This window comes from Chaetodon auriga, chromosome 12, assembly GCF_051107435.1.
Source record: "Chaetodon auriga isolate fChaAug3 chromosome 12, fChaAug3.hap1, whole genome shotgun sequence".
Taxonomy (NCBI): Eukaryota; Metazoa; Chordata; class Actinopteri; order Chaetodontiformes; family Chaetodontidae; genus Chaetodon; species Chaetodon auriga.
In genome coordinates this window covers 26,429,778-26,455,823 of record NC_135085.1, presented here as the reverse complement: position 1 = coordinate 26,455,823, position 26,046 = coordinate 26,429,778, and the positions used below count along the sequence as shown (strand labels likewise).

Below are 26,046 nucleotides of genomic sequence, written 5' to 3'. Positions count from 1 at the left end.
CAGTTGAGTGTGGTGATCAGTGCAGGTTAATTTTCTCAGCCACATTACCTGCTTCACTTCCTGGTTACACCAAACAGCGGTAATAAACTGGATCTGTACCCATATCTCCCCTAAAACATGTTGATTTGACAGTATATTTTCTGCTGAATGATCATAGAAATATTGTAGGAATATCATAGGAATACTACAGGCAGCAGGGAGTCTCTATGATCATCTCACTCTACGACAACTACATGCTGCTACTTGTCACTTAGATCAAGGTGACACTAGTCTGTAGAGTGTTTAGGCTGTAATAAGCTGAGGATTTATAGTTTATAGTTCAGAGAACATCTAAGATCCAAGCTGAAAATGACAGAGAGGACTGAGAGAGCATTGTCAGTACCTCTACCACCTTTATACACTAATTCATAGGGGTCATAGATGTTTACCTCACTTCATAGGGACCCAACATGATGTGTTCAAGTGATTTCATCTCTATTGGTGTAAAGTGCGACTGCTCTAAATGACTTACCCCATGATTGTCTCTGCAATATAATATAATATAATATAATATAATATAATATAACATAATATAATATAATATAATGGCGCAGCAGGTAGTGCGCGTGCCTCACAGCAAGAAGGTTGCTGGTTCGAACCCGGGGTCAGGCAGGGCCTTTCTGTGTGAAGTTTGCATGTTCTTCCCGTGCATGCGTGGGTTCTCTCCGGGCACTCCGGCTTCCTCCCACAGACCAAAAACATGCTCGTTAGGTTAATTGGTCTCTAAAATTGTCCGTAGGTGTGAGTGTGAGTGTGTGAGTTGTCTGTCTGTGTGTGTGTGTGTATGTAGCCCTGCAATCGGCTGGCGACCGGTTCAGGGTGTACCCCGCCTCTCGCCCATTGCTAGCTGGGATAGGCTCCAGCCCCCCGCAACCCCGAAATGGGATGCGCGGGTAAAGAAGATGAATGAATGAATGAATATAATATAATATAGCCCTGCAATCGACTGGCGACCGGTTCAGGGTGTACCCCGCCTCTCGCCCGTTGACAGCTGGGATAGGCTCCAGCCCCCCCGCAACCCCGAAAGGGATAGTCGGTATAGAAGATGAATGAATGAATAATATAATATAATAGAAGGTAAAACCACATCTCCCAGAATCCTTTGCGTGAAACGACACATTCTCCCGCCCATTATGACATTCTCCCAGCATGCTTTTCTGCAGGGCCGAGAAGAAGAATCGTCATAATGGAATCTGCTGGTGGCTAATGTGACAAACCTTCTTATTTTCAGTTGAATAAAGTTTGAGGCCTTCATGTTTCTTCAGAGAAAAGCTTTACGGAAGAATCTAGCCAGTTAATGAAAGCTAGATAATTAACTCTGCAGCGGAGATTGTCGGTGAGTTTTTTTAGCTGCAGCGCGTTGATATAACGACGACTTCCAGCACCGGGCCGCCATTTATCTACGGCTACAAACATAACAAACACCGCTAAAACAAGACTCAGAACAGACTCTTGCGTTTTGTCATCTTTGAATGTCCCAATTAACTCCATTCATAATCAGAATTTATTAGTACCAGCATTGTGTTTACAAGCTGTGGTGGCTGCTAACGATTAGCCTGTTAGCAAAGGTAGCCGCACAAGCTAACGGCGTTAGCCGCAGCATCTCCGGGTAAAAACATGTAAGTTATAATTCGTAGAGAAACACAGCCACAGACTGACTGAGTGCCCATGCCTGTAAGTATTTAATGGTGGCGTCTGTCAGACAGTTTGAGCTCACTGCGAGTGAAATTAGCGTTAGTCCTGTGTCAGCCGTCCGACTCTTGGCTAATGTTAACCGCAGTAGAAGCAGTGAAACCTCGTGTGGCAGCTCGGGCACCGTTGCCTTAGTTTTTCACAACAACCTCAGTAACTGTACGAGGATTTAAACGACCGTTTCTGTTCTTATGAAAACTTGCAGTCGCCTCGTCTCAGGAAATACTCATAAATACAGCTTTTAGTGTCCGGTTTCAGTTAAAGGACATCAGCCGTTATTTTCCAGTGACGTTTGAAGTGGAAGGCTCAGATGCATGTCTGTAGATAATATATGAAACTGAAGGGTTTGAGTTCACTCTGAGTTCCAGCTCTGTCTGATCCCGTAGTGTTTTTGTTTGGTGGTGGTTTTGGATGATCACATTTGTTTAGTGGGTTGTGAATCCACTTGGTACATTCATGTTACAGTGAGTTTGTCTTGTTTCCTCAGAATGACCTCAGTAACATCTGCACTGTTACAGAGGTCTGTTTTTGTCAAACTGTTTGAGGACATCGTCTATAATCGAGGTACATGGGGACTGTGCTGTGTTGCTGTCGATTTACCCAGTTTTGTGATTTCCCCCACTTATGCTCCACTTTCTGTCTCTAGTATTAGTAATGTAGAGTTCAGAATCCAAAGGCCTTACAAGGTAAATCAGTGAGGATTTTAGATAGACCAGATCTTTTAACTTAACTAACCTTCAACTGTGCTACTCCAAAACTAGGGCTGTACCGAATATCATTTTGAGGTTTTTAATCTGGCTTCGAATGTCTGGCATCACACTTTATAGCACCATTCCCACCCCCAGAAAGAAGGTGGATTTTCTCCTTGTGTACTTGTGTGTATGAGAGTTATTGATTGTGAAATCATTTGTGTTTATTCACCCCAAACGTCCAGAATAATGAACATTAGCTGTAAGCCAGCTGTGTGTCTGTCTGTTTAGCCTCTGGTTGCTTCACTTCTTTCTTTCCAGTCTCTTCTTTTTCCTCTGTCCTCTCATTCATGATGGAAAGTACATTTCCAGTCAACAAAGAGGGTCATTACAGTGCAGGTGGGCACCTTCACGGTTCAGTGTTACAGATGGACTTGTCCACTTTTTAATTCCCAAAGTTTAAGAGCTTAACTCTGAGCTGTCCTCTGGCTGGCACACAGCTCTGGATCAGAATCTTAGACTTAGACTTTATTGATCCCAATTTGGGGAAATCTTGAATCTGTTGTGACTCCAGATTTCAGTTCCTTCAGCACCTCCAGTCTGCCTTCGTCTGTTTCCTCCAGAGCTCTCCGACTCTCAGCCGCCGTCTGCCGGCATCTGTCCCTCCACTCTGCCTGGTCCTCCGCACACAGCACTCTGCAGAGCCGGGCGAGATTCAGTGTTAGTTAAGAATCTGAATGTCAGCATCATGAATGAAGCGTCAAACTGTTTGGTGCAGCCCTATCTAAACCCTCTGACTCTTGTGTCCACCTGGATCAAAAATCTTTCTGTCAACATCCTCTTCTTTGTTTTGTATGGCACAAGAAAATATGAAAGTCACCACGAATAAAAATGTAATGTAATTTAAAGTAACGTTGGTACAGACATTGCTGATTATTCAATTTGTACAGCTTAGACCAAATTTAGCACAGGTGTCTGGTTACCATCTTTCTTTGGTTGCAAAGTGATGAAGTTGTGCGTTGGACAGAATGCTTTTTGATCCAGGGAAGCAGACTTTGACACAGTGCTGGTTTCTAATAGGACTTGGTCAGCTGGTAGTTTCCACTGAACTTTGTTAATGTCTTCAAATGTTGTGGAGGGCTCAGTCTGTACCATATAAATTTTTAGGTTCATGTATGTCACTGAAGGGTTTGAGACTTACAGCAGGTCCTGATCACCAATCATTTTGTTTGACCTTTGTATATGATCGATGCAAAGGACCAGACCTTATTTATGGTGACAGGCTTGAATCATGTGTCACCGTGAGTGTTGTCTTATTTGCTTGTCACTACTTCAGTAACTTCAGAGCACGTCACGGGTTTTCTCCGTGTGTTGAAACTGAGTACATTGTCATTTAAATCTCAGGTTTACAGCACCTGGTTTAATCCAGTGAGCTCTGTTGTGAGTACTGTTCAGTGGCCAGTCAGCACGTCTTCGGTCCATATTCATAAGTGAGACTTTGAGTTGAGTTTAAGAGTTGGAGCAGAATCTAATCCATACTTATGTTGTCCAGTGTTATCACTTTGTTTCATATTTGGACAGTGGACCAAAAACATGCAAATATTCTTCAGTCTTGTCCGCCAATAATGTGTGAGTTCAAACTCGGGATGATCCTAGAAGAGGTGGCTCCAGCAGAAAATAACAGCATGTCACTGATGTTGAAAGCAAATTCATAACTGACAAAATGACCCAGAATCCGTTTTCATTTCCACAGTGATCTGTCAGACATGAGGCATCTGTTTCTACACTTCTCTGTTCATGACAGATTATATGCAGGTTAAAGGAACAATGTTTAATGGTAAATAACAACAGTAACACGTCTCTGATGTGTCTGCAGACATTTTGGGTTTGTGTCTCGTGAGTGCAGGCTTCAGCCAATGCTGATTAAAACGCTGGATGTCGTTGCAATCCGCTGGGCCGGTAGTGGTAGATTAATCAGTTCACCGCTGCTCTTTGAACGTGGAAACACTGACTCAGTGGAGTGTTTGGAGGTGTTGTGGAAGGTTCAGTCTGTACTTTTCTTTACTGTCAAGACCACAGGTGTCTTCACTCAGAGAGCTGAAGACCTTCAGTTCAGTTTGAGACTTAAAGCAGGTTCTGAAAGGGTGTTTTTGTCCACTCTGTGGTGGTTTTTCACTTTGATGCTGGAGCCCTGCTCTTCTTAAATTTCACACATGTAACATGAGGTCAGCTGTGACCAAACTGAAGTGCTCCTGAGTGAAAGGGACAGCTTCTGTAGGTTTGGTGAACATGAATTCAGGCCAGTGAATTGGATGCTTTGGGTGGAGCTGGTGAAGAAACTGCTGTGGTGTAGTTTGATCGTCTGTCAGACTTCAGTTTGTTCACTGGACACAACTAAACATTTGATTTCTGACATGTTCACTTTGGAGTAATGTGTTTCTGTGTACTTATTTCATGACTGAAGTGCACTGTGATGGTGGAGGAGTGTGTAGAAAGGAAAGAAATACTCAGGTACTGTTTTCCTGCATGTCAGCGTCATATTGATGAGTCTGTTTTAGGGCTGAAGATTGGCACAAAACTCCCGATTCGGATCAGAAAGTCACATCCTGGATTCAGCTCCGATGAATCCCACTAATCTGAAAACATGAAAGTGCTAGTCAGAATTTCTACTCGGAATTTAACTTTCTTTTTTGTTGAAAAAGGTGCAAATTATTTCAAAGTTTCACAGCTTTAAAGTTGAGCTGAAATAGGAGAATAAAACCACCGTTAGTCACAGCCTGCACAGAACACGCAGAGCAAACATTTGCTGAAATACAAAGACTGACGGTGAGATTTTCACACTTTAAATGAGATCGTGATGATCAATACTCACGTGTTGATTGATTTCTACTCCACATGCACATGGCTGTCTGTCAAACTGTTTTGGTTTTTGGGCCTCATGCAGACACAGTTTCAGCTCACTGAAGACAGACCTGTGGAAGACGTCTTCAGGGTGGAGATGGTCTTTGGCTTGTGGCTGAGCGTGTGCTGTTATCTCCTTTGTTTACATGAGGAGATTTTGTGGAGTGGAAGTGGCCAAAATAGTGCTGGAGCTAACCTTGCTAACTGGACTTGTAAATGTACAGTCACACTTGGACCGTATGAGGACCAGAGGCTTCAGAGACACAACCCAGAGCTCCCACAATCCCGTGGAGCGTCTCTAAGTACGACGCGCCTGCTTTGTATATGACAGATTCAGATTCGTTGTTGGACTTGAGGCTAGATTGTGAAAGTTGTCCTGGGTTTGTTGAATGTTCTCCATGGTGCAGGATGCAGGGCGCTCCAGAAATCTGCTCCTTATACACAGTTTGCAAATTTCTGGAAGTTCTACTAGCTTCTGATACTATAGGGACATCCTGTGTACATACACGTGTACATGTTTACACACATAGTTGGCTGTTCCTGATTGGCCGGTGCTGCAGATATTTCCCACAACAGAGTCACACGTTACTAAAGAAACCTGGTTTAGTCAATCACTTGCTTGAAAGTAGTGAGGAGACAGGAGAACTTGGGAGGAGCTCTGTGTTCATGCTGAAGGTTTTCTGGTGACTCCTGGTCTGCATGCGGTCCAACATGTGGTGACTCCTGGTCTGCATGCGGTCCAACATGTGGTGACTCCTGGTCTGCATGCGGTCCAACATGTGGTGACTCCTGGTCTGCATGCGGTCCAACATGTGGTGACTCCTGGTCTGCATGCGGTCCAACATGTGGTGACTGGATATCTGATATTTAGACATGAGGAAGTCAAGTTTGTTGTTGATTGATGGATTTTTGTAGTCGTTTTCTCCTGTTTGGATTGGATGAACCTTGTGAGACTTTAGTGGGAGTTACACTGTTGATTGTGGTAGTGATCAGAGTGTAGTATTAGTACTATTAATCATCGTAGTACTCACTGCCAGGGCTGTGTGTGTAAATAGTGTGTTGCTGAATCATTTAAGTCATTTGAGTAAAAAGAAGTCCAAAAGTAAAACTCGTCCAGTTTCTCTCAGTGCTGTCGAGTCTTCTAGCGTCCAGCCTCTTTGTCTTCTGTCTGTGGGTCAGTGAGAGACGCTCTGTCTGTAGCCTCGGCTTCATGGGAGGAAGTTCACTCTGTAGGTTTTACACAGTCCAGACTTTGTTGGGATGGAGGTTGTAAATATACTTAAATGATGATGAAATATGAAACTGACACACTGGAATAACAGCTCTCCATACTGAAAGTGGCAGTTTATTTTTCATGAGGTACTTCCATCAAATCCTAAAAAGCTATGAATTTGATCAGTTTAAATTATTGACCTGAGAGGAGTGAAAGATGAAGTGAAGAATGTGACTCTGGAGACGGACAGAGATCCTCTATGAAGACGAGGTCTCGCTCTGTTGGAGGTGTTGAACTACAGAAACACTCTGGTGTTTGATTGGGGTCAAACACACAGACAGACAACATACAAGCTAACTTTTGTTCTGGCATCAAGTTTCTCTCTGAATTGATGAATTAGTCACAGAAATCAATATCAGCGTCATCTCTGTGTTTGAGGTTTACTGTGCGGTTAGCCTAGCTTAGCACAAAGACCGGAAGCAAGGGCAAACTGCTCTTAGGAAGAAATCCACCTTTGAACGACTCCACCTGCAGAGTGAGACATGGTCTCCAGTGAAAACATCAGCTGATCTCACATCAGTTTGAGGATCTTTTCATGTTGATAACTTCAGTAGATCACTCGGGACTGTTGGTGTGTGGATCAAAGTACATTTGTTAGTAACTGTTGTATGTTTAATCCACTCTGAAGGATCACATGAGCTCCATCAGCGAATACGCACGTCACTGCTGAAATGTTTGATCACAGTTAGATGTGCATTATTTCAGGCTGGTCGATGTTCTCTATCGTGCTGTAAATGTTCCTTAAAGTGTCTGATAAAGTTGCACTGATGTGTGTTTCCTCTGTTCAACCATTAGTTCATTCTTAGTCTCCTCAATAGTGAATCTTGTAAATCATTAGTAAACTCGTTCTCACCTTCTTCCTTTTCCTTCTTTTCCTCGTCCATTCTTCCGTTCCGGTGTTCCAGCTTCTGTGTTTTCCTTCTTCTTCAGCCTTATTTCCTTCGCTCTGTGTTCAACGTGTTCTCCAGACATGAACTGTGCTCGATCTGTCTGTTTTTCTGGGTGTCTCTGATGTATTTTGTTGTCAGTTTGTGGTTGTGAAGCTGGTCGATCTTCTCTGGCTGAAACGACCTACCTGGTGTCCCGTCCTGCAGGTATAGCGGGTCAGCATGGCGACGGACATCGGCTCGCCGCAGCGGTTCTTCCACATGCCGCGGTTCCAGCACCAGGCGCCACGGCAGGTGTTCTACAAGCGGCCGGACTTCGCCCAGCAGCAGGCGATGCAGCAACTCACCTTCGATGGGAAACGCATGAGGAAGGCTGTGAACCGCAAAACCATCGACTACAACCCCTCCGTCATCCGACACCTGGAGGTAAATACACCTGACTCACCTGAGGTTTTAAAAATGTTCACAGTACTACGACCATCACTACTTTTTTCAGCCTAGAATTGAGACTCATGCCGAGCTACGCTCAAGTCCAGATTCCTCATCAGGGCCCAAACAGACAATTACCTCGCTATCCATTCATGTATTCCTCCTCCTCTTCTCGGAGCAGCTGTGGTTCATGGTTTTCTGATGTGACTGTATGCAGTGACGCTGTGATGGATCTGCAGCTGCTTTCAGCTTGAAGCTTTACAGTGACTCTCAGCTCAGTGTTGATCTGTGCAGACCCTGTTCTGGTTCACTCTCTGGACTCTCATAGCGCCTTGTTCAGAGAAAAAGCTGTGAAAAGCCTCGAGTTGACCTGCTGTATCATGCAGTTCATTCAGTGCAGCGCTGCTGCTGTTTTCCACCAGTGAATATTAATTATTTTTCGATTATACATTTGAATTTACCATATTTGTGGAAAGCCTGACTGCTCAGTGGATTGAGAGTCCTTCTATACGTGAAGCACTTTCAGGGTTAGCACGCTGGCCGTGCTGCAGCAGGTGGGTGGATGATGAGCTTCAGACGTACATGCATTCAGAAACGTTGTGCTCTGCGGATGAAAGCAGCCAGTGATGCTAGACGCCTGGCCGGCCGTGTGTCTCTCACACCCTCCAGCTGGCTGTTGATGCCGGTCTTTTGGCTCAGAGCTGATGTGGTGGCAGTCAGACGTCAATAGATGAACACTTTAAACATTCCACCTTAGCGGACTCGCACCTGGAAGCCATTCAGGTGCAGCTCAGCCAGGCCGTAAGAAGAGTCCAGTGAGACATGCAGCCCTGCAGGAGCAACACGTGCTACGTGCTACATGCTACATGCTACATGCTGCAGCCTGTCAGCGAGTGGAGGCTCTGGGATGAGTTGGGTCTGAAGATGAGCTCCTCCTGACGCTCTCACTGCTCACCAGAAGAAAAGCCTGAGCTCCTCTGATGCTTTGACATCTGATGTGATTCCTGCTGCGACTGTCACAGACCAGGACCATGGCGTCAAAACAATGAAGGAACCTGAACTCAACACACAAACTCCTCCTCTGCCGTCCACTGCTGTTGGTTTTGGGTGCAGACGCTGCGCTGGGACTTCAGAGGTGAACTGTGAGCAGGACGCACCTGTTTCCTCCTCTGATTGTAGAAATCTGATGTTTTCACATCACGTGACAAAGAAAAGCATGAAAACAGTCTTACAGGTAAAACATGAGTTCAGCAGTGAATATTTTGAAATTGTTTCATTTGTTTGTTAATTTACACACTGGTTTTAATGATTTTAATGTTTAAACTGAAATAAAAATGTGGCTGTGAGGTCTTGAATGTAACAGAAATACGTGTGCTGCCTGTGTTTAGTCCAGTCAATCCATTTGGTCGCCAGTGTTAATGTTGGCAGTTCAAGTTCAGTCTTTGGTATTTAAACGCTCAAACTCTGTTCCTATGACACACAAACTGTTTGACTCAAAGGAATGAAGAGTTGAATCTTCTTATGGAGCATAATCCCTGTTTGTTGGAAACTGGTGGTGTGTGTGCTGATTACACACGCTACATGAAAATAAAGCATTATTGAAACATCCTGCCAGCTGACCAGTCCCTGTTTGTCCGCTCCAGTGTTCTTCGTACTGGGACCAGTTCAGCAGCTCAGGAGCTTCAGCCTGCAGAGATTTTGAGATGAACAGGCTGTTTTTGTGTTTCCTCTGCAGAACCGTTTGTGGCAGCGAGACCATCGAGACTTCAGAGCCGTCCAGCCTGACGCGGGATGTTATAACGACGTGAGTTCAGAGCCCGTGCTGACGAGCTGCTCCAGTCAAACACTGTCAAACCGTGCAGCAGATATCTGCTGAGCGACAGCTCAGCAATAGTTACTGAGTGTCAGTGAACGTCTCATGTGATCCATCATCACCTCATCAGTACTGAGACGTTCAAACAGGAAGAAAAGACGAGTTGATCAGAGGAATTGATGAGTTTTTAATAATTCATGATTTTTCCAGCAGAAATGCTGAACATTCCTTCTAGCTTGTTCATTTTTTGGATTTTCTTTTATTTTATCTCCTGTGATAAGAAACTGAATTTCTTTTAGCGTTGGTTACAAAATGACCTCGGGCTGGTCATTTTCGTCAATGTTGTGATGAGTGATTGGAGCAGCTTTCTCTGTCGGCGTCCTGCGTCGGACTGAACAGGAAAGCTTGTGTCTGTGTTTCAGCTGGTTCCTCCTGTGGGCATGCTGAACAACCCCATGAACGCCGTCACCACAAAGTTTGTCCGAACCTCCACCAACAAAGTCAAGTGTCCGGTGTTTGTGATCAGGGTAAGCGGCCGCCGCCTCACTTCCTGTCAGCAACATGCAGACGGTCTGATGGAGAAAGAATGTATGCATGTACATGTAAATGAACGCATTCACCTTTGACGGTGTTTGAGACAATTGTGGGATGTTTTACAGTGTGTTGGTGTCTTGTTAACAGCACACACGCACACACTGATACTGATAAATGTGATTTGTCTCTGAGAAGATGAATTCACTGTACTCTTTGAATTTCTGTTTCCTGTTTGTCTCCAGTGGACGCCTGAAGGTCGTCGTCTGGTCACTGGAGCCTCCAGTGGAGAGTTCACACTGTGGAACGGACTCACCTTCAACTTTGAGACCATCTTACAGGTAAACATGCACTCACCTGCGCGTCCGTGTCCTCTGTGAATGATGCGGCTGTGTGGTTCATAACACAGCTCATTAACATATTAGCTACATGATAAACACTCAGACATGTATCATCAAATGATTATTCAATGAGTAAAGATGCATATGCCTTGGTGGTGTGTTCAAGGAAGCTCAGACACCTGAGAGTCCAGTCAGCTGCTGAAAAGAAGCACATTCATGAGCTGTGCTGTCAGGAAATCAAACCCAGAAGAAGAATTGTATTAAAAGGTAGATTGTGCTTATGGTACGATGAAGACGTGAACCATCAGTCCAGAGCTGCCGGTTACACTTCCTGTTGTTTTAAACATGAATGAATAAATACCTGCAGACTGACTGATGTGCACACTGAAGGCAGATCTCAGACCAGCTGCTCAAACGGTGCCTGCTCACAGATGCACAGAGACAAACTGCTTCAGCGTCAGTTGTAGCTTCTGTGTGGACGAGCAGCGAGAGGCTGTCTGAACGCTGTGGACGAAGGACTCGCCTGTGTCCGTCTCCTCCTGCTAATCAGGCTACTCAGGTGTCATGGAACGCATCATTTTCATGTTGGCATTGTATTGAAATGTTTCAGACAGCAGATTTCTTTATAAGCAGCAGAGCAGGAGCTTCATGTCCATGTCATGTCAGGACCGCATTCCCACAGTCAGCATGTGTGCAAACAGCTGACTGAGCATTGTGTCGCCATAGAAACAAAGTGAAACGGAGGCAGGGTTTGTAAACTGATGAGCAGTGAAGTGATGATCAGTGTTTGAATGTCCTTTACGTTGTCCTGAGCTGGACTGACCTCCGTCCTCCCCGTCTCCTCTGTCCTCCGCAGGCCCACGACAGTCCGGTCCGGGCCATGACCTGGTCTCATAACGACATGTGGATGCTGACGGCGGACCACGGCGGCTACGTGAAGTACTGGCAGTCCAACATGAACAACGTCAAGATGTTCCAGGCTCACAAGGAGGCCATTAGAGAAGCCAGGTTTATACCCAATCTAAAATTTTCTGTAGTTAACCCCAGTCTCTGCTGCTCAGAGTCAGCGCTGCAGTACCACTGTGCAGCCATGCGGGGGCACTGCCTCACCTCTGGCCACATGCTGTTGATGTGGTTGATTAATGACAGATGTACGTGTGTGCTGTTGCAACACTGCAGTGATCTGTTGTTGATGTTCTTCCTGATGTGGCTGATGAGCTGTTTATCTCTGTGTACACAAACGGTTGATTTTGTTGAATAAAGTGGTCAATCATTTATTTTGAACGGGTTGGGGTAGGCCCAGTGGTGTGGGTGGAGAGGAGGGTGGAACTAAGAATAAATCAATAAAGGCCCAGGGTTTGACTCTGACCAATAAAGTGTTAGCAGGGATCAATAAAGTTTTAAAATAAAGTGAATAAAGCGAAGCTCTGCACACAGTCACACAATCAGCTGTAGAGGTTTTAAATAAAGGTTTGAATTCAACGTGTACGTCTTAAACAGAGGTTAAACACCACGGCCCTGAACTACTGACGGGGTGGGACAGATTTAAAGAGACATCCTGACTCTTAGTCCAAAAACCGCCAATCCTACGCTTCCCATAATGCACCTGGATAGTGTCTGTCATTAGAGCCTCCCTGCCTGGTAAGCAGCCTCGTCTTTCACTCCAGTTTGAAACGCAGACCGTTAGACATTTGTAGTGTCCAAGCTGATGACATCACTGTGACATCATTAGGCTACAGATGACCTCATGCAGGGGGCTGTACTGGTCCCGGTTAGTAAACCGAACTTCATGTGTCGAATAACTGTAACCAAACAGGAACACCTGTGCAGTGTGATGTCATGAAGCGCAGCACACCTGGAGCAGTGGTTTGTGGCGATGTCTCGTTCTGCATCACACTGTGAGGTGTTCTTCTTTTGTCTGTCAGGTGAAGCTGTGGAACCTGAAGGTCAATGACCATTACGGTTCTCTCACTGCTGAAGGTGCCGGCGAGGTGCTGCACTACCCATGAGCCTTAGCGAGGTCTCTCTCACAGGCTCCATGTTCGCCTGATGAGGTGTCGCTAGCTTGGCCGAGACGCCTCTGTGCGAGGACAGAAGTAATGTGATTACTGTGTCAGTCGTGGTCTGGAAGTATTTCACCGTCTGCGATGTCTGATTGAGTTTTCATGTTTGTAAATGATAACTACTGTCAGAACGACCTTTCTGACCTTCTGAATGGAACCAGGAAGCGTCAGTGACGTGGTCTGTGTCCCAGCCACTAAACCACCATGGTCAGGGTTTTCCCATCAGCCCGGGGCGGTGCGCTGTAGCTGAGCTGTGACGGTGTCTGCCGACCTCGAGCGGCCGGCGAGCGTCTCCTCCCTCGGCAGAGTAACCCGTGTTGGACTGAGTCTGGTTCACTGCTCGCCGGGCAGCTGAGATGACGATGTTTCCTCTGCTGCTGCTCCACAACAAAAGCTTTCTGCTTTTATTGTGGAGGAAATTAAAAAAAAAACAACTTAGCAGTGGAAACGTAAACAGAATCGTCCAGGTGAACAGCCTCACCTGGCTGAGCTGGGACGGCTCGGCTCTTCACGCCACACTAAGGTCTTATAGTGTCGCAGTGCAGTCGAAGTGGAGGAGACGGCGAATACGTCCCCGTTGTCCTGCAGGTGCTGTCTTCACTGAGGACAGTGTCCACATTTTCATTGGAAATAACTAAATCGATGTCAAATCATCATCTGCGGTCCACGTCACGCTCAGCTGAGCGCGTCAGAGCGTTTCAGCTTCACTTGGGCAGTAATTCATTTATTTCATGGTGACAGAAAGGACAGACAGGAACTGAAAGATGAAGTGTAACACGTCACAGAGGCCCCCAGAGCAGTCAAACAGGGACGTTGTGGTTCCCCGTGGACAGACTTTACATTTGAAAACACAGAGATGAAAAGTGCGATTGAAGATTTTATTGATCAGACGCAGGAACTGAGCTGCCATTTGAACTGATGATGAGCTGCTCTTGGTGTCAGGATGTCCTTTAATATCCTGTGATGTCACGTCTCTGTGAGTCCTCCTGTTCCTCTGTGTGTGTTGTAGTGTAGCTTAGCTTAGCTTAGCTTAGCTTAGCACAAGCACTGGATGCAGAGGAGAACAGAATCCATCCTCCAACAAATCCAGTTGTCATTAACATTATCTTGGCCCCCAAACAGTTGCTGTTCAGTTCTGTGGGCCTCAGGGGCCTCAGGGGCCCATCAACCAGAGTCCCTCTCTGAATGGACTGTTAGTAACATTTCATACAGTCAGAGGTTTGAGGGTCTGTGCACAGTCCAGTCTGGTATTTGTTTGTGTTAGATTTTTGTTCTTTGGGTTGTTGTGAATATTTCATCGGTTCAGTTCATGTTCAGGCCTCAAAGTCCACATTAAAAACAGGGAACCTGAACACCAGGTTCACGCCGCCGCTGCAGACCAACACTTTATTATTTTATTATTTTGTCTGAAGAGTTTGTTTGAAGTCGTTTCGTTCAAAACTCGGTTTTTGAGAAACATCAGTGGACTGATGGAGGATCAGTTCTCAATATTCTAGCTGATTAGTTTCCTGTCAGTCGGTCGGATGTTTTAGCTCTTGATGGTGTCCGTTAGTTCTCCGTAGTCTCATAATGTGTCCTCGAGGTCCCTGCTGGACGTGGTCAGTTTGTCCGTGTTCTCAGGTGTTCGACTGAGCCTTCAGGTGTGTGAACACGTCTGACAGCTGAGAAACAGACAGAAAACACCACGAGAGATCAAAGCAGCAGCTGTTCCATCACGGTGTGTTTTGGTGGTCATACGGAGGACGAAAGGCAGCGTGACGAGCTGTAACGTCAGTCCTGATCAGGCCGATTATTGATCCTCAGTCCTGCTCCAGCAAAAGCCAGAATGCGTCGGTAGCATGAAGCTGCGCGACTCCAAAGGAGCTGATAGTCTGTTCACGTTCATCGTGTGTTTGTTTTCCTGAGTGAACTCAGACTTTTCATCTCAGCTCTGTCGGTTTCACTCGGTTTTCTGTCGTCCTCGTTGGCCTCTTCGTGTTTTGGGCGCTCGGCACTGAAGCTGTTGCAGAACGACCTGTTTGTTGAAGGTCACTTCACGGCGGCTCTGTTGGTTTGTTTCTCTTCTTGATTCTTGTTCTGCTTCCTCCTGACCTCCGCTTCTCCTCCCGCTCTCCTCTGACACATGAGCACCTCCTCACCGAACAGTTCGGTCCGCTGTGACGGACATGCAGACTTCAGTGCTTCGCGGACGATTCAAACCCTTTGTGAGCAGCTCCCAGAAGGTGCTGACTTCCCACCTTTCATTGTGTCCTGACGTCTGAAAAGCCCTAAAGTCTGAATGAAGGCTGACGACTGAACGTCCTGAGGTCAGAGTCAGATCTGCTCTCTACCTCACCTGAAGACTGAAGCAGTGAGTCCACGTCTTCTGTCCACACTTGTCTTTATTCTGTACAAACTGGAGCAGCACAGGTTAAACTCTGACAGGCTGACCAGCCGTCTCTACGGGCTCTTTGAACTGTGACCACATTCAGCAAAAAGCAGGACAGCGTAGACGTACGTGTAGATAATCTGTGTAAGAGCCCTTTAATCAGGTTATCTGATGTGTCACAGACCCGAGGACGGCAGAGACGGACACAGACGTCACGAAAAACGTGACGTTTAAAATGTGTTTGTGTGCTGAGACGTTCAGGTGTTAAATCCTCAGCCGCTCGGCAGACCTGAGATCAGTTTCTGATGTAGTCCTCTTGTTGCTGCTGTCAGCATGTCCAGAAACCATCAGAGACGTGTGGACGTAGACGTCTCTGCAGACAGAGTCCACAGTCTTTGAGGTCAAACGTCTGTGTGTCCTGTGTGTCCAAGCGTACCGTTAACTGTACGTTTAGTCCTGTCAGAGACATTTGAAGACAAGTGAAACACGATGAACCAGGAGACGCAGCAGCTCTTTAGAACCACTGATCCACTGAACCTGGTCCAACCTGTGAAGCTAGGAGACATCTGCGGCTCAGTCCAATCAAGAGCCATCATCTATGTAAACAGGAAGTCTGCGTCTAACTCTGTGCTTTGTGAACTCGGGTCTGATTGTTTAGTTTCAGCTTGTGTTCAGATTGAGCTAAGCTAAGCTAAGCTAAGCTAACTGACAGCGTTTGGCCCTTTAGTTTAATTATTAGCTCTGAGTTTTGTACTTTGAGATGTTTTTGGTGAAATGTAATTTATTACTGGACTCAGGTCCGATCCGTCAGCCGTCTCTGACGTCTTTTGTCCTCTGTTGAAAGATGTCAGATGTTAGCATGCTAACGTGGTTAGCACCTGTTTTAATTCAGTGACGATGAAAGTCCACTGACGTTAGCACGAGTGTGTTCACCTGCTGCAGCCGTGCCTGAAACGAGCTCACGTTTCACTGAGCCCAGATCTGCCTCTGTCCAGGTGGCATGATGTCACAGGTCGTTCAACAGTTCAAACTCTTTAAATCAAGTTAAGGTCTCGTCTGTTCAGTTTAGGCTGAATGAGGCTTTTTGTGACCATGTGTTCATGTTTCAGACTCGTCTGTAGTTTTTTGAAATGATCAGTTGATTAATTGATCAGTCAGTCAACAGAAATCAACAATTACAGAAAAGTGAAGGATGGTTTGAGTCCAGAGAAGGTTTGGCTTTAAAAACAGGACTTCTGGCTGTTTGTCAGGATGTCGATGAGCGTCCTACGTTTGGATTTGTTTGTCCTTCTGCAGGGGACGTCGTTTCCACCTTCTGTCCAACCTCAGAGGCTCAAACACATCAAACCGGACAGAAGACATACATGAATCAAACACCCCGACCAGCACGTCCTCAGACACGAGCTCAGGCACGTCAGTCTGGATGCTCTGCTCTGTTAGGGGACAAAAGTCCTGCTGAACGTCACTCTTCGCTCATCTTCATCATTTCATGGCCCAAATGATCCATCGGCTCGTCACATCAATTGTTAGTTGCAGCTCTTTTGTTTCTGTTGGCTGAGTTTGAGACGTGAATCTTCTTGACGTTCTGTCTGATGGGACTTGGACGCAGCGTAAAGGTGGACGCGGCCGTTTGTCTGTCTTTGTCTTTAATGATGTGATCCGTCTCTGCCGCCTGCAGACGCTTTGCTTCGTTCGGTCCGTCACATGAAGCTGCTGTGTGGTTGGCTGTCGTTCCGCTGATCGTCCAGCAGGTGGAGACATTTAGACCTTAACACTGATCATCTTCAGGGCGTCTGAAACGCGATGCAGTGCATTGTGGGATTGTTGGACAGGTCGTGTGAGCAGCTGATTGATTAGTCGATCGACAGGATGTCGCTGAATCGGCTGTTTTGATCAGCAGAAGTGATCAGCAGATCAACTGATCGAGAGACAAATGTTAGATTTGTCTCGTTTAAGACATTTTTAGAATCCTGAATAAATAAAAAGAGAAAAGCTAGAAAAAAGAAAACAAACAAACAAACCAGACACACACACACACACACACACTCTCTCTCTCTCTCTCTCTCTCTCTCTCTCTCTCTCTCTCTCTCTCTCTCTCACTCACTCATTGGTGTTCTTTGTTCTGACTCACTGTCACACTGTCACTGGCCTCACTGGCCTCACTGGCCTCACTGGGCTCACTGGGCTCACTGGCCTCACTGGCCTCACTGGCCTCACTGGGCTCACTGGGCTCACTGGCCTCACTGGCCTCACTGGCCTCACTGGCCTCACTGGGCTCACTGGGCTCACTGGCCTCACTGGGCTCACTGGCCTCACTGGGCTCACTGGGCTCACTGGGACACTTGCTCAGACAGACTCGTGGGTGACGTTTGTTGGTAACAGCTGACCGTGACGACAAACACGTTGAGAGGAAATCACTGAAGTCTGAAACAAAATCTGATTCAAAAAATCTTTTTTTATATATTATTTTTTATATAGGAACACCAAGTCAGTGTAGTCCAACAGTCCTGTAATACAGTCTGTGTCCAGCAGTGGTCCAATCTAACAAAGTATATTTACTCAAGTGCTCAGAGTACAGCCTCAGTCTCAAACGAGCCTGAAGCTGCTCAGATATCATCTGCAGTGTTTGTTTGTCTGAAAGCACAAATAAACTCAACCATGTTTGATCTTCTCACATGTTTGATTTGCTGCTTTTCCTCTCAATGATCTCAATGTGTCTGGAATCATGTGGAGCTTTGGACTGTTTGGACCAAACAAACATGGTGAAGGTGTCACTTTGGGCTCATTGTGACCACATTTCTCACAATGTTTCCAAAGCAAACGATCGATCGATGGAGAAAATGATCAGCAGATTGATCCAGAATGAAAAGAATCATTAGTTTGAGTTAAAATGAGCTCCACCTCAACCAACTCCAACAGGAACATCCTGCTGAGACATGAATGAGGAGACACCATCAGTGTCCAGACTGAAAGTCTCTGACAGTCATGTCTCATCATTGACACTGATGCTGAGTGACGGTTTAACATCAAGTGCGTCATCATGCCGAGCTTTCGATCAGATCTCATGGTCTTCCTCAGCGGCTTGTTCTCAGTTCTTTGATTCTCTTCTCTTCTTGTCCAGTTTTTCTCCCACAGATAATAAATTTGCCACCTGCTCGGACGACGGGACGGTGAGGATCTGGGACTTCCTGCGCTGCCACGAGGAGAGAATCCTCCGAGGTACGAGCCGCTGCTTCCAGATGTGAGACTCACCTCAGCTCCGTGAGCGCCACCTGATGGCCGCTCTGACCAACTGACGCGACTCATCGCTGTACAACACTGGTGTCTGTAATCACCTGTGACCAGTCACAGTCCTGCAGACACTGGGACACGCCCCCTCATTACCATAGAAACAAGGAAAATAGATATTTTTCATTCTGACTGGAAATAAAGACGAAGAAGAGCCAGTAAAAATAAATAGACCATAATAGTAATAACAGTAATCTACTGGAAAATGAAACTATAGATAATGTGTGTGTGTGTGTGCGTGTGTGCGTGTGTGCGTGCGTGCGTGCGTCTACCTGCCTGCAGGTCACGGTGCTGATGTGAAGTGTGTTGACTGGCATCCCACTAAAGGTCTGGTGGTCTCCGGCAGTAAGGACAGCCAGCAGCCAATCAAGTTCTGGGACCCAAAGACCGGACAGAGTCTGGCGACACTGTGAGTTCATCAGAGATCTGAAACTGAGCCCAGATCAGATCAGTGAGCCTGGAGGTCGTCTAACGTTGAGCTCTTGTTATTTGTCTTTTGAGACTTTGAGCTGGTCTCTGTTCAGCTCGCAGTGTAAATGCACAGAGACAGTCGAGACAGTGTCTCACCTGTGACGTGTGGCCTGACTGTAGAGGTGTGGACACGCAGAACAGCCGTGTGTGACCAATGTATGAACGGCTTGTCGTGAGTGTAGGAAGTGACGGTGGTCACGCCGTCGCTCTCAGACGACTCAGACCTTCTGCTCATTTCCCTTCATTTGATTGAATGTTTCTGTGCTCAGTCACGCCCACAAGAACACAGTGATGGAGGTGAAGTGGAACCTGAATGGTAATTGGCTGCTGACGGCGTCACGTGACCACCTGTGTAAACTGTTTGACATCAGAAACCTGAAGGAGGAGCTGCAGGTGTTCAGAGGACACAAGAAGGAGGCAACAGGTGAGAGGGAGCAGAACTACCTGTCTACAGGTAGCAGTTCACTGTACGGTGGTGGTGATGGTGGTGATGGTGGTGATGGTGGTGATGGTGGTGTAAGCTGAACTTCTCTCTGTCTGTGTGTCCTCAGCTGTGGCCTGGCATCCCGTCCATGAAGGTCTGTTTGCCAGCGGAGGCTCTGATGGCTCTCTGCTCTTCTGGCACACTGGGTAATGATGATGATGACGATGAAGAACCTGAGTGACTGTGACAGACACTGACCTCAGAGACACTGACCACAGGCAGCTCTTAGAAATGACTGACAGGGTTCAGGTCAGACTTATAAAGAAGCTGAGTGAACCAGACTGAAGCCTGTCTCTGTTATTCTGTCCACCCCACGTCGTTATGAACGTGCTGGTTTGTTAATGGTCTGACTGGTACAGATGTTGACTGCTGTTGTTTGTGTCAGGGTCGAGAAGGAGGTCGGTGGGATGGAGATGGCTCATGAGGGGATGATCTGGAGTCTGGCCTGGCACCCGCTGGGTCACATCCTCTGCTCCGGCTCCAACGACCACACCAGGTACATGAACTGTGTACACATACGTGTACTGCATACACAGGACGTGTACAACGTGTACGCAGTACACTGGCTCCACACATCAGGTAGCATGATAATCATAATAAAAAGCTTTATTTGTGTAGCACCTTTCACACGGGAACTGCAGCTCAAAGTGTTTGACACAGAAGAAAATGGTCCATCGTCAAACACATGTTCTGATTTAAGAGAGTGGCGTAATGTAAGAGCAGAGAGCGCATAGCTCACCTGTTCACCTGCCGAATACGTCACCATGCGGTTCAGCGGTCAGAGGCCACCGTCATGAGGTCTGTAGCTCTTCATCGCCGTGTGAACAGTCGGAGCTCTCGAACGCCTCCTGAACCTCAGACGCACATTGCCCTCTGAAGGGACGCAAGCGTCAGACCAGCTGTTTCAAACTGAACTTTTCTCTGCGATCTTTTTCATCTTTTAGTAAATTCTGGACGAGGAATCGACCAGGTGATAAGATGAGAGACCGCTACAACCTGAACCTGCTGCCCGGGATGTCAGAGGACGGCATGGAGTACGGTGAGCCGCAGGAGGACAAACAACACACAAGAGTTTGTGATTTCCTTTGATCGCCGCTGTTTATGGTTCTGTCTCTGTGTGGGTGTCTCAGATGACGTGGACCTGAACAGCGTGGCCTCCATCCCCGGCATGGGGATCCCTGAGCAGCTGAAGGCCGCCATGGAGCAGGAGCAGAGCAGTAAGTCTCCTCCTGGAAGGTTTCCGGGCTTCAGGGAACAGAAGAGATATTTATTTTCAAGCTCAGGACTTCAGTGTCTGTTTCAATGCAGGTGATCACCTGTATGTCACAGATCTCAGAACCAGACGTCCTCCTGCGTGATTTGTCCAAAAAACTGCCAGAAACTGTCTCCATGTTTCAGGTCTGAAAGGTTTTACTCAGTTATCAGGTGTAACTCAGGTGTGCCTGTTGTCTCCAGATAAAGAGGCTGCTCCTGAGGTGGAGATGTCCATTCCAGGTCTAGACTGGGGCATGGACGAGGTCATGGGTAAAGACGCCAAGAAGGTCCCGCAGAAGAAAGTACCGTATGCCAAACCTATCCCAGCACAGTTCCAACAGGTGAATACCTGCCGCTAAGCACTGAGGAACACCTGGACACCCGTTTGTAAAAGTGATGAAGTCCTAAATGTTGTGCTGAAGTTTGAATGATGTCAGTGTTGTTGACCATGAACTCCGTCATGTCTCTGCAGGCCTGGGCAGAGAATAAAGTACCCATGATGCCCCCCGGTGGAGATTTGTCCAAAGACCGGAAGGTGGAGCAGAAAGTGGACATGAAGAAGAAAACTCAGGCAGAGATCGAGCAGGAGATGGCAGCTTTGCAGTACACCAACCCCATGCTGCTGGAGGTGGGCGCTCCCTGTCCCTGATGAGGACAAAGCTACACAGCTTTGCTTTGTGATGTGGACTCGCACTCAGGCTTCATGACGTCCACTCTGTCTCAGAATCAGAATCAGAAATACTTCATTGATCCCAGAGGGGAAATTGTTTTTGTTACAGGTGCTCCTTACAAGATATATATATATATATATATGTATGTATGTATGTATCTCTGTGTCTATATCTGTATGTCTCTAAACCCAGACAGGCTGCACATGCGGTTGGTGCTCTGATTTCATTCAGAACGTTACTGGATTTGGTGAAATTAGTGAAATTGTCGATCCATTGAAAGGTTTATGAATTATGGCAGATTTGGCAACCACACACGCACATACAAGGTCCTAGCAACCACCTAGTAGCACCTTTGCAACTCCGTACCAACTTCCTAACTACACCCAAATAACAGTCCAACCATAAAGACCTCCATCAGTGCCTCCTAAAAACCACCCAGTAACTCCTCAGCGACCCCATAAAACCGTCAGTCATGATGTGGAATGAATGAAAGTCTGGCCTCATTTTAAACACGTCTTTGGTCCTTTGTGCAGCAAATGAAGATGGACCGGATGAACCAGATGAACACAGACGGGAACATGGGCCCCCCACAGGGACAGGGCCCTATGCCGCCCTTCCCTGGTCCTGGAGGTCCCGGAGGTTCTAGTGGCCCGATTCCTCCTGGCCAGCAGGGCTTTCCACCAAACATGCCTCCTCAGCAGATGCCCAACAACATGGGGCCTCCCATGGGCCCTGGAGGCATGCAGCCTCCCTTCATGCCCCCTGGACAGATGGGACCACCCACTGGACCCCAATCTCACCAGGGCCCCCCTCAGGGTATGATTGGACCACCAGATATGCAAGGGCCGCAAGGTATGCAGAGACACCCGGGCCCTCCCAGAAACATGGGTCCCCAGGGGCCTCATGCCATGGGACCCAGAGGGATGCAGGGCCCCCCTGGTGGGATGATGGGCCCCCCTCCTCGAGGAATGGGTCCAAGGGATACTCAAGGGCCTCTACCTCAGGGGAGCATGATGCCACCTCAGGGGAACATGATGGGCCCTCAGGGGCCCACGCAGGGTGGGATGATGGGGCCCCCACCCAGGACACATGGCAACATGTCAAACAACTATGGGATGGGCAACATGCAGGGCCCCCCGGGAGGTATGCACGGCCCTCCAGGAAGTATGCAGGGGCCCCCAGGTAACATGCAGGGACCTCATGGAAACATGCAGGGGCCTCCAGGTAACATGCAGGGACCACACGGAAACATGCAGGGACCTCATGGAAACATGCAGGGCCCCCCAGGGAACATGCAGGGACCTCCATACATGCAGCACCAGGTGAGTTCAAGTGTTTGGTCCCAAAGACAGAAGATTTAAACGTTGTATCATCACAGAGTTTGACTGGTTCCGAATCAGTTTCAGCATTGATTTGTTCTGTTAAACTGTCAGCCGGACTGGTTTTAACTGTACTGCACGAATAAGTACTTTATAAATCTGATCTGGTCTTTGCAGGGTCAGAACGCAGGGCCTATGATGCATGGGATGGGGCAGCAGGGGCCCACCAACAAAGGTAAGACCACACAGAAAATGAAAAGCACCTTACAGCCTGTAAGTATGCAGAGTCATGTATGAGCAGAGGTGTAGACTGTAGACTGTCTGTAGACTATCTGTAGACTGTCTGTAGACTGCAGACTGTCTGTAGACTGTCTGTAGACTGCAGACTGTCTGCAGACTGCAGACTGTCTGTAGGCTGTCTACAGACTGCAGACTGTCTGTAGACTGCAGACTGTCTGTAGACTGTCTGTAGACTGCAGACTGTCTGCAGACTGCAGACTGTCTGCAGACTGTCTACAGACTGCAGACTGTCTGTAGACTGCAGACTGTCTGTAGACTATCTGTAGACTGTAGACTGTCTGTAGAGTGTAGACTGTCTGTAGAGAGCAGACTGTCTGTAGACTGCAGACTGTAGACTATCGACTGTCTGTAGACTATCTGTAGACTGTCCGTAGACTGCAGACTGTCCGTAGACTGCAGACTGTCTGTAGACTATCTGTAGACTGTCTGTAGAGTGCAGACTGTCTGTAGACTGCAGACTGTCTGTAGACTGTCTGTAGAGTGCAGACTGTCTGTAGACTATCTGTAGACTGTAGACTGTCTGTAGACTGCAGACTGTCTGTAGACTATCTGTAGACTGTAGACTGTCTGTAGACTGTAGACTGTCTGTAGACTGTCTGTAGAGTGCAGACTGTCTGTAGACTGTAGACTGCAGACTGTGTCACTTCAGGAAATCACTGTTGACTCTTCTCATGTTAGGAGACCCTCGGGGGCCGCCACCCAACCACCACATGGGCCCTCCTGACCGGCAGGGTCCCGGAGGACCAGACCAGGGCTCGGGCCCTTACTGGGGAGACAACCAGCAGGGTAGGCGTGGACCGCAGGACTTTGACGGAGGCCAGGACTTCCACGGCAGAGGAGAGGAGGGCTGGAGATCTGGACCTGGAGCAGGATACCAGGGAGGAGGAGGAGGAGGGGGAGGACACAGGGGGGGAGGACACAGAGGAGGAGGGAATGGAGGGAACTGGGGCCCCGACGAGAGGTTCACTGGAGGAGAGTTTAGAGGACGGAGAGACGACAGGTGAGACACTTTTCTCCTCAGTCTGATACTGTAGTGTTTGAGCCTGAACGGGAGGTGGGACAGGAGCTAAAACCAAAACCTGCAGACTCTCAGGGGTCTGGACAGATCTGAACTGGACTCACCGGGTGTTTCAGGTTCAGAGGAGGAGGCGCCGGCCGGCCGGGAGGTCGAGGGTACCCGGATGAGTACGGCGGCCAGGAGGATGGCTTCGATGGCACGGAGGAGATGGGTCGAGGCTGGGACAATGGAGGCAGAGGGAGGACGCTCCGAGGAGGAGGTCCACCCAGAGGAGGAGGTGAGAGGAGCCAGAGCTGGTCTCTGTTCTGTCCATCCAGTCTTACCACTGCCAACCCCTTCAAAGTGAGCTGTGGTTCACCTGTGAGCTCCTGCTGCTCCTCTAAAGTCAGAGGAGGTCAAAGTGTCGTCTGATCAGGTTTTCTGTCTCCTGTCGGTGATTCTCCTCATCAGGTCGTCTCAGACTTACTGACCTGACCTTCACGTCTGATGTGATTCACTTCCCCTTTAATGATGTGCAGGACGTATGAATGGATGAATTGTGCTTTACAAATAAACTCGCCCCTTCATGTTTTAGTGTTCACACCCGGCGACACATTGTTGGAAAGATACGATTCTTGTGATCAAACTGATGAAAACCATTTCAAGATGGAGTCACAACAGTCAGACAGTCAGGCCAGTCTCATAGTAACGTTACGATGGCAGAGGTCCAGATGAGCCAGTCCAGAAAAACCATAAAAATCCTTAAAAATCCTCAGAAATCAAACTTGGATTTCTCAGTTTCAGCATCTTTTACACTGATTCTGTCAGCTGGGGATTAAAGTTCGGAGTGTTTCAGAAGAGACCAAATCCATGCAGGCACTCACATGGTTCAGGATCAGGTTCAAGATCGGGTCTTGGTTTAGGCTTTTTAGGCTGATTGTGCTGGAATTTGGAGGAACAGTAAAGAATAAATGTCATGACTGAACCTTTGGACTGAGTTTTATGTTCACAGTAAACGTTTAACAGAAACTGATTTTTTGAAGTCGTCTCAAACCAGCACACTGAATTATTTCTCTGCACTCTTATTGTGGCGGGCGTCTCTCTGTCTTCCTGCCCGTAGGTCACGATGGTTATCGGGACAGTCAGCAGATGCATGATGGGTCGTCTCCGGCCGGTCGTGAGCGCTCCTCCTCCCTGCAGGGGATGGACATGGCGTCCCTGCCCCCCCGGAAGCGTCCGTGGCAGGACGGACCAGGAACCGGAGACCCCCGAGAGAGAGAGTCACCGGGAACCGACGGAGGTGAGAACCACGCCTGACTGACTGACACTCTTCTTCTAACGTTTTAAAACGTGTTCTGTTTTCTTCATTTAATGATGTTACGCTTGTTTTATTGTTTATGGTTTATGATGTTTGTTTATTAGATTTAACGGATGATTTATAAACAGAGACAGAAAAGACAAACGTGAGACATCAGCTCTTTAACATGTCCACCATTACAATAAACAAACAAAAGATATTCCGGAAGCAGAAACACGTCGTGGTGAAAGATGAAGAATCTGAAATCAAGATGAAGAGTCTTCATTTTGTGGACTGAACCACTTTGTTGTCCTCACGTCCGTCTCTGCTGCTTCCCTGCAGGTCGTCCCCCTCAGAGGGAGGACGCTTACGGTCTGTCAGGACGAGGTGGACGAGGTGGCTGGGGTCCTGGAGGAGGACCCGGACCGGTTCCCAGGAGAGGAGGACCGGCGCCCAGAGGACCACCGAGGGGGGGCGGCCGGGGCCGGTAGTCCTGAATAAACTCCCACGATCTTCCTCTGCTCCGGTAGGCTGTCCCTGCTGGTCCCTCCACAGGCCTGAGACCAAGTCCAGATCCTGAAAACCTCCAGACAAACTTTTGGTCATGTGACACATTTGGACCTCTGCTGCTGTGCAGGATGGTGGTTTCTGATTGGTCCAGACGGACTCAGCAGTTTGATGAAGCGCCTGAGCTGACAGGTAGACGGACAGTAAACCAATAAAGTGTCTCATTGACAATCTGTCTCCACCTCACTGAAGCACAGAATTATTTTAATGTAAAATATGGTCTTTGTATCTCAGTTGATTCAGAGTGAACACTGTCTTCAGCCTCATGCTTTTTGTCTTTTTGTAAAAGATTTCTATGTTTTTGTGTTGTCACTGACTCCACTGAAGTGGACAATAAAGATTCACACTTCAGCTCCTCGTGAGCCGAGCCGA

General features: G+C 47.5%; 1 protein-coding gene across 1 annotated transcript; it reads left to right on the top strand.

The window, feature by feature from the left end:
• The first annotated feature begins 1,188 nt into the window (after window positions 1-1,188).
• Window positions 1,189-26,046, top strand: wdr33 (WD repeat domain 33). Its single transcript, XM_076744845.1, has 21 exons — window positions 1,189-1,375; window positions 7,689-7,907; window positions 9,646-9,714; window positions 10,146-10,250; window positions 10,500-10,595; window positions 11,452-11,603; window positions 18,148-18,245; window positions 18,597-18,723; window positions 19,055-19,209; window positions 19,337-19,415; window positions 19,655-19,765; window positions 20,214-20,308; window positions 20,400-20,486; window positions 20,725-20,864; window positions 20,996-21,151; window positions 21,728-22,516; window positions 22,691-22,748; window positions 23,492-23,813; window positions 23,948-24,108; window positions 24,931-25,110; window positions 25,450-26,046. Exons 2-21 carry the CDS (start codon window positions 7,704-7,706, stop codon window positions 25,596-25,598), a joined length of 3,333 nt encoding a protein of 1,110 aa, XP_076600960.1. The 5' UTR covers window positions 1,189-1,375; window positions 7,689-7,703; the 3' UTR covers window positions 25,599-26,046.

What these genes read in the sequence shown, in the direction of transcription:
- wdr33 (XM_076744845.1), top strand. Translation starts at nt 7,704, where the DNA reads ATGGCGACGGACATCGGCTCGCCGCAGCGGTTCTTCCACATGCCGCGG. An exon ending in CGAGGAGAGAATCCTCCGAG is followed by an intron (nt 18,246 to 18,596) that starts GTACGAGCCGCT and finishes ACCTGCCTGCAG; the next exon opens with GTCACGGTGCTGATGTGAAG. An exon ending in AGGTCCACCCAGAGGAGGAG is followed by an intron (nt 24,109 to 24,930) that starts GTGAGAGGAGCC and finishes TCCTGCCCGTAG; the next exon opens with GTCACGATGGTTATCGGGAC.